Consider the following 13,786-nt stretch of genomic DNA (forward strand, 5'->3'; position numbering starts at 1 on the left):
TCTATTCTACTAACTATAACATAAATATTCAATACACTCAACTTGTATGACAGGTGCACTTTAAATTACTAGTCGTTCAGTAGAAGCACTGGCTGGATGATAACGAAATCCTGTTACTGGGGTGACATGCAACCAGCAACTCTCCAGCTGCAGCAGAAACTTCAGTCCCCCCCATATTGCCCTGCTAGCACACATTATGCACTCTTTGGCTGCCAAGGTGTGTTGAGATCTGTAGTTCTACTCCGGCCGAAGACGTACTGGTTGCCCTGCATTGCTGAAGTGGAAGTCTACTTAGAAAATCTCTCATTCCTGATTAGGTTCATATGTCCAGGAAACATCCTTCTGAAAGTGAAGACTCAAGGACAACTGTAGCAATGCTTTACCAATGTGGTTCACTCACAATGCCTGTGCAGTTCATTGCACACTCCCAGCAGCAGCTCTACACCTCCTCCCTGTATAATGCCAGTGATTCATGACTGATGTCATGAAATATAGGGGGAAGGCAGGGACAAAAACTATATGTATTCACAGCTCACTGTACTGCAGTGGTCTCTGCAAAATCTAGAGGCATCTAGAGGCATTCCCAGCCAGATAAACCCGAATAGCCAACACAAAGCATGAGACGTCTGCCGATTTAATTTATTCCCTCTTCATATCCTACGGAAAATGCTTCTCTGACAGCTTTGAGAGAGAGTAACACAGACAGCATATACACATTGTGGCCATACCCTTTGATATTTTGTGGCAATGTTGGGAGCAAGAAAAAAAAAAAAAAGTCCCCAAGGAATAGAATCTATTTGAAGAGGCACAGAAACAGTGTACACAGCTAAACACATTTATTCCCCACACAGCATATACACTTACTTTAATAACGATTGCCACAGCACTCCAATAATACACACATCAGCCGACTCGGCTCCCGGGCACGAGAACGACCTGTGATTGGGCATCTTCAGTAGGCACCATCACAGCCCCCCATTGGCTCGATCCCCACCATGTGTTCTGCCTGCCATCCAACCCAGCAGCACCGGTTCATCTTGTCCACGCTCACCCTAGGCACATCACCCCTGGCCCCAGAGCCATGTGGGAGATGTAATTCTATGGGGAGAGGAGGTGTGGATGAGATACACCTCATACAGGATTTTCTCATGTGCCCACAGAGGGCTCGGCGTGTCGGCTGTGGCACGCTTGCCATAGGTTCGCCATCACTGTCCTAATACATTCCCTGCATTAAGGTAAAAAATGTGCCAGCATTTATATGGAACCCCCCCCCCACCCACCCAAATACTTATGAGAGCTCAGTTGATCAGCAATGTGCTCATCTGTAGCGGTTCTCTCCCTGCATTCACAGGACAGGGGCAGCAGTTGAAGCCACTGGCTCCTACTGCTGTCAAATTGTGTATAAATCTGTTATTTTAAGAAAAAAGAAAGACTTTACAATCAATTTAAAGTGTGAAAGGGGTTTTAATAAGAACTTCAGGTTTTGCTGTATGCAGCACCCTCCCTTCATCCTGGTGACCATTATCATTCCAAAATTTTACAGTTGTCATCACAAAAGATATGAAGTCCCGGCTTTAAATGCTTTTTTTAAGGGCCTATTTACACATCCATTTTCCTGCTGTAAAGTTTCCTATGGGCTGGTTAACACCTAAACACTCTGCTTTACTGTTTTCTTTGAAAGGAAAACGCTTAAGAACGCTTGTGTGTGCGCATGTGCTACCATGTGCATGCATGCATCTCTCTACAATTTCCAATTTACCAAAAACTATGGAATAGGAGGACCCACCGATCTATCTATTCACTCTGTATTCAATCAGGCAGGCCCTTGCACTACATCAGGGGTGTTCAACCTGCAGCTCCAGAGGGTTTAGCATGTGGCCCAGGTCTAGAGGAACACCAGGGATGCCGTACAAACATAGCCCACATGGACAAGGCAGGCAAATGCACACCTGGAGGGATGCCAGAATACAGTGAAAACATAGCTGATGGGTGCAGTCTGTGTGCGTGCTAATGAGGTCAGCTGGTGAACTCCTTCCTGTGTCTTAAGAGTTTTCATGTTTCAAATCTACATACCAGGAAGTCATAAACTTTTCTAAGGAACACACCAGGGCTGAGATAAGGCCTTGTTCTAAGTCATTGAAATCTTATGTTTCCGCAACAGGGGGTACATTTAATAATATGTTGGTACATAGGGGAGCTGGAAATTAGAAAAAAAAAATGAACTTAGCCATTAACATAATTTTTCATGAACAAGAATGTACAACAGTCCTCTGGTTAAAAGCACTTGTTTATTGGTTACAATATCAATTCATGGCAACATATTGGTTTCACTGAGCCACTGTACAAATACAAAGAAAAAAAAAATCAAACGTGGAAAAATATAAACAAAACGTTTATAGCAAGTGATTATTTCACAGGGAATTATTTTGTTTTTGTTTATACAACAGCGACTGTTAAAGGAGAACAGAATAAAAGAAATGGGGGAAAAAAAAAAAAAAAAAAAAAAAAAAAAAAAAAAAAGCATGTCCTGGTTTTTAATTGGCTTAAAACCTTTAAGACAGTTTTTAATACATACACAATCCAAAAGGCAGTGCAGAATTAATTCAGAATCAATATTTATAAAGCCTTTTGTCAAAAGTCAGCAACACATGAGTAAAAATGTTATAAAATGAATGTGCTAGAATTGTCAAATTGTTTAAAGTGTATATTACAGCAACCAAACAATGTTTCTTTAAAAGCAACTAAACCCTGGACTTTCAATGGATATAAAGTGTATAACTCACATGTTAGAAGATTTTTTTTTTGTTTAATATATATATTTTTTTTCTTTATTAATTTTTTTTTTCTTTTTGCCTTTATTCCCCCAGAATGGAGAAACACACAGGATTAAGCACCACTATGTAAAGAAAGCAATAAAAGGCTGCAAAGTTCTAGAACTAGTCTCCACTGAAGTCCATAATATTCGAACCCTATCATACTGTGTGGTAGAAGATTTGGTGAGACACATGTATATGTGTTATTAGGTTATATCAATCAGTAACACTGTTTGCACATATTACCATACAACACGGCATTAAAACATTCTGCATGTATTTTATACAACCAGCAATTGGATAAAAAGAGAAAAGAGACAAGGCCAGTGGTGCCTCTGAACTTCAGGAAGATATTTCACTAGCATGCATGCCAGAGAGTAGACAAGGTGCTCTATGAACCATGCTTCATTACTTGCACATGAAACGCACTCGCACATTCTGTCACTCTTCCGGAAAACCTCATTGCGGATACAAATGTTCAGGGTGAGCTTGAGTTACGCAGGCACCAGGATACAGTATATGAGGCCTGTAGTGGTAACGATCCTTTATTACACCATAGTGTTGGAATGTACTGAATGGAGAGAAGGTTATGGTGGCAGGAGAAAGATCACTATATAGTCCCGCACAAGGCAGAAAGCAGGGCCTGCCCCACTAGGGACTAGGAGAACCACATACTAGTCTAATACAGATGCTTGGGTCTTATTATACACAGAGGATCCTTCTAAAGCTAGTGCAGGCTGAAAAGAGGTCAGTTGCTGTGCTTTGCATATTTTGGCAAAGTACAATTTATAGCTCACAACTGAACATTTATAAATTCTGTGAAGTATAAAGCAAAAGTGCCTGGCTTTTCAGAAACCGCTTTTAGCCAGCCCCAGATTAGTTTCTTTATTATACTGGCACAACACAGACACTTGTTTATGAATGTGTCAAGTCTTAAAAACCAGCAATTCTAGTGCAGAAAGCCTCCTATACACCCAACACACACCCATGTCTGTGCATATATAATGGAGCCGTCTTTATATGCACATTAGAAGTGTCAGATGGCGATGCTGTCATTTGCTAGAATTTGGCAATCTGAAGCCTCACCTCTGGTGTACATAGAGAGGTGGGTGGGATGGGGTAACCACGTTGGCAGCATCTGCCCCACATGTCAGGAGTGAAACAAGCTTAGAATGAAAGGTCAGTCGCTACAGTTGGCATCATAACAGAGATTTCAGATATTGGCACATTGTGGATTCCTCATCAGAACCACCGAACTAACATTAGCTACAAATATATTAATGATTCTTAGGCATCACCATATCACAAAATCAGTATGTGGGCACCCTGGTGATCAGGAAGTACAATCTATCAAGGATGCAATACCTGACATATACTACACAACTGGCACAGATAGTGTCTAGAGAAATTGTGAATTAAATGCTTTTTACCATAACCGTCATTTTGTGTCTATTCATAATAAACTTCACATGTACTCTTATAAAATACTAGAAAATCCTGCTTACTACTCTCAATCATTTCACAGCAACACAAGCCAAAACGTTACATACAGTAATTATAGTGCTCTGGATATCCAATTAGCACTGCACAAAGCCCAGTTAGGCCGAGACCCAGATATCCTGGTACTCCCAGCTGCTGCACAACAAACACGTCCACTGTTTAAATGTGAGAAATCTTAAAGGTTGGGGGCTATAAAGACGAGGTGATGGCACTGCAGTGTGGTTAGGTATAGTCGATCTTCACCCATTCCACTGACTTGGCTCCACTGCATCCCACATCATGGTTTTTTATTTATTATTACCATTCAGCCCACCCTCCCCATTCTCCCTCATTCACCTAGCTGAAGGACATCAGTGCCCCCAATGACTCCTGGGATATACGACGTGCATATCCCAGGAGGCACCGGGAGTCCCGCACGGCAGCCCATTCACCAACAGAGGAGCGGGGTAGGCCTAGTAGTGCAGTATCGGTAGGCTGTGCCAGAACCCGTAAAAGGTGGCGCAGTCTCCCAATGACGTCACAGATGAACATAGTGGCACGGGACAAGGCGGCGGTGGCTTCAGAGAAGAGGATCTCAGCAGGACCATGCTGGATCCTCTATGTGGGTGACTATCTGAAGTGTGTGGCCAGCTCAGCATCAGGGATGGGGGGGAAGGGGTTACATGAAATAAACAAAAAATAATTTAAAGTCACATTAGAGTAGAACTCTAACAAAAACACTAAATGCACAGCTGAAATACAAATCTGTCAACCGTTTTTCCTACCCAAATATTTTTAATTTTGTTGAGCCAACCTTGTGGTTTACAGCCTGGTACCACCCTGCACAGCGAAGAAGGTGAGACTGCTATTTCCTATCTCAGCTCCGTGGGTTCCAGTATCACCTTTCTGCTCAACAGACAAAATTAAAGTCAGCATATGTATGACCAATTGTCCTATAGGCTGGCAAATTAAACTAAAAGCTACAACTGTGCAATAGACATGTCACCTAACTGGCAGTCCCTGCGTGTCAGGTGTGTTTCAGAAGATTGATTGACCCAGATTTGTATATAAACATATGTATGTCAACCATGTATTTGATGATTTATTCTGCTTTAAAGGATTATATTCATTATGTCTAGTCAGTATGATCTCAAAGGGGACCTTAATGCTGAATTCCAAGTTTACTGTCCCATTAAGTAGTTTGCGTGGGCCAACTTTTGCACACTAGCAGGTGTGCCCGCTGGGCATGCTGTACAAACTAAGGCTACTTGCACACTGGGGCGGGGTTGCGTTAGCGGTAAAGCACCACTAATTTTAGCAATGCTTTTCACCCCCGCTAGCGGCCAAAGAAAGGGTTAATAGTGCCAGTGTTGCTGCCAAAGCACTTTGCAGGTGCTTCGGCAGGGCTGCACATTCATTTCAATGGGCAGGGCGTTTTTGGAGGGGTGTATATACCGCTCCCAAACCGCCCCAAAGATGCTGCTTGCAGGACTTTTTTTTTCCCGTCCCACAAGCACAACGCCCCAGTGTGAACGCACTGGGTCTTTCACACTGGGGAGGCATGAGAGGCGCTTTTCAGACACCTCAGTGTGAAAGGGGTCTAAACTTACACAATATACAGTCTTGTGTTCCAGTAGTGAGAGGAGAATTGGGCTGGATGAAGCTCAGCCATTCATAGGAAGCTTTGCATTCTCTGAATAAATACAAAGCTTCCTCTGGCTGCAGCGTGCGAATAACGTTATAACCTCCGACTGGGCCAATCAGAGAAAGCCAGAGAATACAAAGCTGCTTATGAATGGCTAAGCAGTGCTCAGCCCAACTATTTTATTTCAGAAAAGGGACGAGAGTTCCTATCCCACTGCTGGAACACAGCACTGTACACGGTTATGTAGCTGAGGTTATATACAGTTTATACAGGGAGCCCAGCTGGCACACCTGTTAGTGGAGACCAGGGGTCTCCACATTTTCTAAACAAAGGGCCAGCCTACTGTCCTTCAGACTTTCAGGGGGGTTAGTGGGAGTAGAAAATGCCCTGTTGGTATCAGGGAAGGAATATTGCCCCATCATTGGTGTCAGTGTCAAGAATTATGCCCCATTGTTGGGGTCAGTCTGAGGAATAGTGCCTTGTATCAGTGGGAGTAATATTGCCCCAAGGGCCAGATAAAAGCAAGCAAAGAACCGCATCTGCTCCCTGGATCATAGTTTGGAGACCAATGGTGTAGACAATAGTTTGTTTGGGCTACCTTGGCCCGAATGAACTAGTTAAAAGAGCAGTAAACCTAGAATTCAGCTTTAATAATTTGTAATCTATTCTACAGAAGTTTTCAGTGGCCTTGGCAGATCTAAATCAAACATAATAAAAATAAAAGCTGTTAGCTAGTAGAAGGGGAAGTGGCACTAGTGCAGTGCAATACTATGACCATTACCCTACTGGTCCTTCACACTGAATTAGAATACTTCAGCAGAAAAGCGCCCTTGAATGTAGAGGTCTGTCTGGCTGCTTGGCACTTTCTTCATTAGAAACATGGCGAGAGGCACAGTAATAATAATAATAAAAAAAAAAAAAAAAAATCACACAAGAAAGGTAGATGTTTTGTTGGCTCAAACCGTATTAAAAAAAAAAAAAAAAAAAAAAAGAAAGAAAGAAAAAACTTCATTAATAAAAACAAAGTGACACTATTGAGGTACAAACATTGATGTCACAGGACGCCTTCACAATACTGGTGGTTCTGCCCTCAAAGTGTCCTCCGTTCTGACCATGCACTGGGTGCAAAGGCCAAGCTGTTTTGGCACTAAAAGTGACATTTTCCTCTTCTTCCCACCCATTGACAACTAGGTGCTTTTTAACCAATGTACTTATTCATTAATGAGGCATAAAGATAAACGATGATGTGCAAAGAATTGGAACCTCACAGCAGCATTCAGTAATCACCTTTTGCTGTGATTTGTTACAAATGTCTGCACTCAAAACATCATCCCTGCCCCTTCATACCCCTTTGCTGAATAAACCCAATGCAAGTCAATGTTTTTATATGGTTTATTTCCAATAACAAGCTACATACCTAGATCCTTTTTCAAACAAAAACACTGTACCTATTTTACAGTAGTTCTGGCTCTTTGTGCTGGTTCACACTGGTGCAATTTCTGATGCGACTCCAGTCCCTCAGAATCGCATGACAAAGAAAATCACATTATATTCAATGGTGCTAGTTCTAATCAACGCAACTCAGCAAGGTGTGATTTTGGAAAAGGTTCCTGTGCTACTTTGATGTGGTTTACAGCGCGACTTGGCCCCATAGAATATGCAAAAACGCATCCAAGTCACATCAAAGTCGCACTACATAACTGCAGTGAAAATCAGTGAAATAAAATTGCATCGCAGTTGTGTGAACCGAGCCTTAGACCTTCATTTCTGGAAAAGGCTACACTTCATTATCAGCAGATATAAGGATACTAGAGAATCAGCTCTCCGTCGGTCCACTGTACCCATTGTTTACAGGTTAAAGCACTTTGTACCTTCCTTCTGAACCTTTCCTCTTGACATGCTAGCGGGGACGGTAGCTGGGGAATGTTAACAAGAGCCCTAAAGCATATACCATTGGCACATTACCAGGAGGGGGCCAAGGTGAAGCCTCCTCAAACACGTGCACAAGCACAAAGCTTATAAAAGTGAATTACTTCTGGAATGTAAGCAGAAGTGGCCACCTAACAGCAACCTATAATAACAACCCAATAGTGAACGTCAACATTATGGTCTTTCGCAAGTAAGCAACTGGCAACGTAATAGTTGGTTGTACAACACAAAGTAAAGTATATGATAAACTTTAATGGCTATGTATTATTCTGACAATAGCACAAACCCAGATAATGATGTCATAAACTCCATTGTATGGATCTCTGGGCATATTTTTTGCCTTCTCTATTATGCCCAATCTAAGCCAGTGCCATTGGTGTCCGACCACACTTCCCCCATTCTGCTTTATAGGAAAGAAATGCATGCTTGTGACATGAGTATTTTAATAAAAACAAAACAAAAAGTGCATGTCTGCCTGACCTCCTCCTATCGGAGGTACCTGCATGTCTGCCACAAAGCCGGCTGGCTGTTCAAACTAAATGGATAAACGTGTTTATGCAATAATACCATGTTTTTGAATGGATTATATGCACAAATATGATAAAGTGGCCACACTAAAATTAAACTCCCTGGGGTGTAGGCAGCAAACCGAGGTCACCCACATTCATTAGAATGGGGTAAAGATCAGCAGCAGCTGTCCATGGTTATCACCTAGTTGAGGTTAAACCTCTATGGCAGCTGGATGCAGAAGCAGATCATTTGGCACCTGTGCTTGGCCTGCATCCCATCTCCACTTGGAATGCTTTACCCTGAGGATTGGAAGGGGGGGGGGGTGTCAATAGAAGAGTCAACAAGCTATCCTAAATCGGTGCAAACATGGATGTGTACTGAGTAAAAAGTATGTAATTTTTTACGAAACAAGCTTAAAATGCTTGTATGGGGAAAAGACAGGTCTAAAATGTCATTAAAGGGTACAAGAGTTTATAAACAGTCTAGGTGCAAAAGCTGGAATGCAATCTCTAATAGAAGCTTTCCAGCAAGGCAAGCAAGACCAGCCCACTGTCCTGGCATCACAATACTTTGCTGCTGGGTGAGCAGCTATCCTCAGAAGTGCCATTATAATTTATGTCATTCTATTTCCACTAACAATAAGAGGCCCATTACAGCTAAGTGATGAACTTTATTCTTACTGAAAAAGTGCACTTTTTAAACTTGGCCACATCAATTCAGATTCAAAAGTCTTCATATTCCTAAAAGTCTAAAAATCCTACCGCCCTACACTGCAACAAACCACTCCAATATCCAAAAGTGTGACAGAATGCAAAAGAAAAAATGACAATTACAAAAGGTAGGGTGATTTCATATCGACGGGTGTGCTTCTATTGCATAGTACTATGCAACGGTGCAGAAATGCAGTAGTTCTAATAAAATCTCTGGCCAGCTTCTATTAAGCCATGACAATCTGACATTAGAAATTAAGATTCACGGGTCATCTAGGATAACATTTTTCCATAAAATGGCTAATAGGAGGTGTAAACCGATTTGTTCATCCATGATTGTCACGTGAGGAGGTGAAAAAAGAAATCACTAAAATGTATGAGTTGCTTTGAAAAAAGGACCCAAAAAAAATAAAAAAATAGTTCAAGTCTTTTTTCAGTGCAGGTAGATGGGGATTTTAGCAATTTACATTTAGTGCATTCGAGTTAGGAATTAGACTAGTGGGTTACATGTTTCCTGCATATGTACTGCACAATTGGATCAGTACAGCAAATCATCATGAGCATTATGTCGTATGAAGAAAAAGGTGAGGGAATAGCGTGAGCGGATATACAAACTGGCCTGTCTAAATGTGAAGCTATACTACAACTGTATGGATACAAACACAGAGCAATGATTCATCTCATCCACAGCAAGTTCACAAAGAATAATAAAAAAAAAAAAAAAACACAAAAGAAAAAAAAAAAAAAAAACACAACAATCAAGTATATTTATCACTAAACTATTGTGGCGTTCAAAAAAGCTACAATTCATATTCTTTAAATAAAAAAGGCAATATTTCTTTTTTTTTCTGTAGTTTTTGTTTTGTTTTTTTTACATACAAACATTACATGATCGGCTGCTATAGTGTGTACATTCAGGTATGTACAAAAAATAATAATAAAAAAAAAAAAAAAAAAAAAAAAAAAATAATAGGTACAGACTCAGCAGACTTTGAGCACAAAGCAGAAATCCTTTAACCGTGTGGCTGCTGTAAAGGTCTACAATGCAAAACTGACATTTCTAGCAGCAAAAGGGTTAAAACAACTTAACCAAGCCACAAAATAAAGACTGGCTCCTAGGCTCTCAGTCACCATGATCCTGTGTGCTAGCCCCTTTGAAATAGTCACCAGTGCTCTTTACCCCCTTTAAACCCTTTATGACCTCAACTTGATTTTTTTTTTTTTTTACTAGTTTAAAGAAAGCCTTTTTTGTGTAATAATCAGTGAATAGAAAAACTTCACCTGCAAATACAAGGTAGAAATGTTATTTCACAGCTATAGGCTGCAGCATTGACCTCTCCAGATCTCGGTGGAGAATTAACAAGATCAGCTATCTTTGCCCAAGTTAATTCCAGATTCTGAGAAAACTGTCCCAAGACCCTGTAGCTACAGCCATGCCATCGTCGGTTACACCTAAACAGCTCACTCGGTTATCATGACCAGCAAGGACTCCTGCAAGCAAAAAAAGAGAAACAAAAAAGAAGGTTAGATTTTCATGAATATAGACTTCTGCTATATACATGTGGATAGAGTTGAGCAGAAGTGTCCAAAACTATTCAACTGAATAATCATAAAAGCCAACTCAAAGTTTTTGTGGGAAATGCTACAACATAGGGCAACAAGCAAAAGGTGCGTGTTTATTGAAATGTATATATAAAGGCAATGCTATTTCTTTTTCTTTTTTTTTTGTATAGAGTAGAGAAGGTTTAGACCCATTCCCAAATTGATTTAGCTCTCCGTCTTTGCTGGGGAGAGTTACCCCTCTGTTATGAAAACCAGTGTCACAAATATAGAAATTGAGACAAAATGCAAAATTGTTAGAGTTATCACTAGACCTAGAGGTGAGGGAAAATCCTCCTACGGAGACCTGTTCTTGGAGACAAATAACACTGGAATTCCACTCACTTTGGAGGGACTTTCTATCATTTTCTGTTGTGTCTTCAAGAAGAAAAGAAAATATACCCCATGGAACAAAGACAGCAAAAAGACTAAATAAAACTAACCTGATAGGGTTAGAGTAACCTTCCTTACTCTAAACAAATCAAAACAAATTTTTCATGTACATACACGAAGAACAATATATAAAGTATTTTAAAAATTTCTATGATTAGCCTTTAAAAAGCTCTCTTCCTTTAGTATATCAACCTCATAACCAGTGGCGGCTGGTACTCTATCGGTGTGTGGGGGCTGGGTGGCAGACAGACCTGACCACACTACCACAAACCATTGTCAAAACACCATGTTCTTCTATAGTAAAGAAAAAAAAAACATTAGAAATGAACCCCTAACCACATTGTACCTTTAAACTAAACACTCACCTGCTCTTTCACCCTTCAAAGTGTCCCATACGTTGCAGTTGAAGTCATCATATCCCGCTAGTAACAAACGACCACTTTTAGAAAACGCTACCGATGTGATACCGCAAATGATGTTGTCATGCGAATACATCATCAACTCCTGGTCTGCACGCAGGTCAAACAGCCTACACGTTGCATCATCAGAGCCGGTAGCAAAGGCGTGCCCATTGGGGAAAAACTGAAACAAAATGAAAATGGAAATCATAATAGCAGAGCTACTAAATACATGCTTTCCTTTTCCCGATTACTAACACAGCTCCTTAACCATCTGGGTCTGCAACTCAAATTATGGCCATGTTCGCATAGAGGTATGCAAGCATACGCCTGTGCGAGAACAGTCTTTGCCTGCACGGGATACAGAGATTTACCATGCATCCATATGCAGGCAGTCCCATTCATGTGAACTGGGTTGCAGTGGCTGCACAGACACAGCCACTGCTCCCAATTAGACTTCTGCGTGAGCACCTTTTCCCCTAATGCAGAGTGTGCGAGTTCAGGGACACACACCAGCACAGATGTCAAATTGGGAGCAGAGGCTGTGTCGCCGCTGCATTCCAGTTGACATAATTGGGACTACTGAGCAAACACAGCTCTCGGGGGTACACTTAGGTACCTCTGTGTGAACAAGGCCTAGAAATCCAAATGTAAAATGCCCCTATCACAAGAACATTAAACTTGATAGACTGAAAATGTAAGTTACTGAAAACACACTGTTTCCTCAGCAATCAATTGCATTCTTTGTGTGCCTGTACAGGAGGGGCTGATCAGGAACAAGAACAGCTTTTCACTCAGCTCTACACAGCTCAGTCTTCTCCTCCACCTGTGATTTGTGACTGGGAGGAGGGAGAGCTTGAAATGACATATACAGTATCTCACAAAAGTGAGTACACCCCTCACATTTTTTGTAAATATTTTATTATATCTCTTCATGTGACAACACTGAAGAAATGACACTTTGCTACAATGTAAAGTAGTGAGTGTACAGCTTGTATAACAGTGTAAATTTCCTGTCCCCTCAAAATAACTCAACACACAACCATTAATGTCTAAACCGCTGGCAACAAAAATGAATACACCCCTAAGTGAAAATGTCCAAATTGGGCCCAATTACAGGCGGTCCCCTAGTTACAAACATCTGACTTACAAACAACTCCAACTTAGAAACAGAGGGAGACAACAGGAAGTGAGAGGAAATCTTCCCCTAGGAAGGGAAATTCACTCCTGTAAGAGTTATTATGGGGTTTTGACCCTTTCCTATGCTATCCAAAAAGCTTAAAATTATTTTTTTAGGCTGGAGCTACACTTAAAAAATGTACCTGTTCCGACTTACAAACAGATTCAACTTAAGAACAAACATACAGACCCTATCCTATTTGTAACCCGGGGACCGCCTGTAGCCATTTTTCCTCCCCGGTGTCATGTGACTCGTTAGTGTTACAAGGTCTCAGGTGTGAATGGGGAGCAGGTGTGTTAAATTTGATGTTATCGCTCTCACTCTCTCATGCTGGTCACTGGAAGTTCAACATGTCACCTCATTGCAAAGAACTCTGAGGATCTGAAAAAAATAATTGTTGCTCTACATAACGATGGCCTAGGGCTAGGCTATAAAAAGATTGCCAAGACCCTGAAACTGAGCTGCAGCATGGTGGCCAAGACCATACAGCGGTTTAACAGGACAGGTTCCACTCAGAACAGGCCTCGTTATGGTCGACCTAAGAGGTTGAGTGCACATGCTCAGCGTCATATCCAGAGGTTATCTTTGGGAAATAGACGTATGAGTGCTGCCAGCACTGCTGCAGAGGTTGAAGGGGTGAGGGGGGGGGGGGGTCAGCCTGTCAGTGCTCAGACCATACACCACACACTGCACCAAATTGGTCTGCATGGCTGTTGTCCAAGAAGGAGGCCTCTTCTAAAGATGATGCACAAGAAAGCCCACAAACAAACAGTTTGCTAAAGACAAGCAGCAGACTAAGGACATGGATTACTGAACCATGTCCTGTGGTCTGATGAGACCAAGATAAACTTATTTGGTTCAGATGGTGTCAAGCGTGTGTCACAGCAACAAGGTGAGGAGTACAAAGACAAGTGTGTCTTGCCTACAGTCAAGCATGGTGGTGGGAGCGCCATGGTCTGGGGCTGCATAAGTGCTGCCGGCACTGGGGAGCTACAATTCATTGAGGAAACCATGAATGCCAACATGTACTGCGACATACTGAAGCAAAGCATGATGCCCTTCCTTTCAGAGACTCGTCTGCAGGGTAAAGGTGATGGACTGGCCAAGCATGTCTCCAGACCTAAACCCTA

At 41.6% G+C, this 13,786-nt stretch overlaps 1 protein-coding gene across 7 annotated transcripts in view; it reads right to left on the minus strand.

Annotated features, from left to right (window-relative positions):
• Window positions 1-2,269: 2,269 nt before the first annotated feature.
• GNB4 (G protein subunit beta 4) overlaps window positions 2,270-13,786 on the minus strand; it is a 169,469-nt gene continuing 157,952 nt past the window's right edge. For all 7 annotated transcript variants that reach the window (XM_073626263.1, XM_073626260.1, XM_073626265.1 and 4 more), the window contains 2 exons: window positions 11,444-11,660; window positions 2,270-10,577 (listed from right to left, as the gene is read on the minus strand). In XM_073626263.1, coding sequence (XP_073482364.1) covers window positions 10,471-10,577; window positions 11,444-11,660 — 324 coding nt within the window. In that variant the 3' untranslated portion in view covers window positions 2,270-10,470. The remainder of the gene's footprint in view (window positions 10,578-11,443; window positions 11,661-13,786) is intronic.

This window comes from Aquarana catesbeiana, linkage group LG04, assembly GCF_042186555.1.
Source record: "Aquarana catesbeiana isolate 2022-GZ linkage group LG04, ASM4218655v1, whole genome shotgun sequence".
In the NCBI taxonomy this organism is placed as follows: Eukaryota; Metazoa; Chordata; class Amphibia; order Anura; family Ranidae; genus Aquarana; species Aquarana catesbeiana.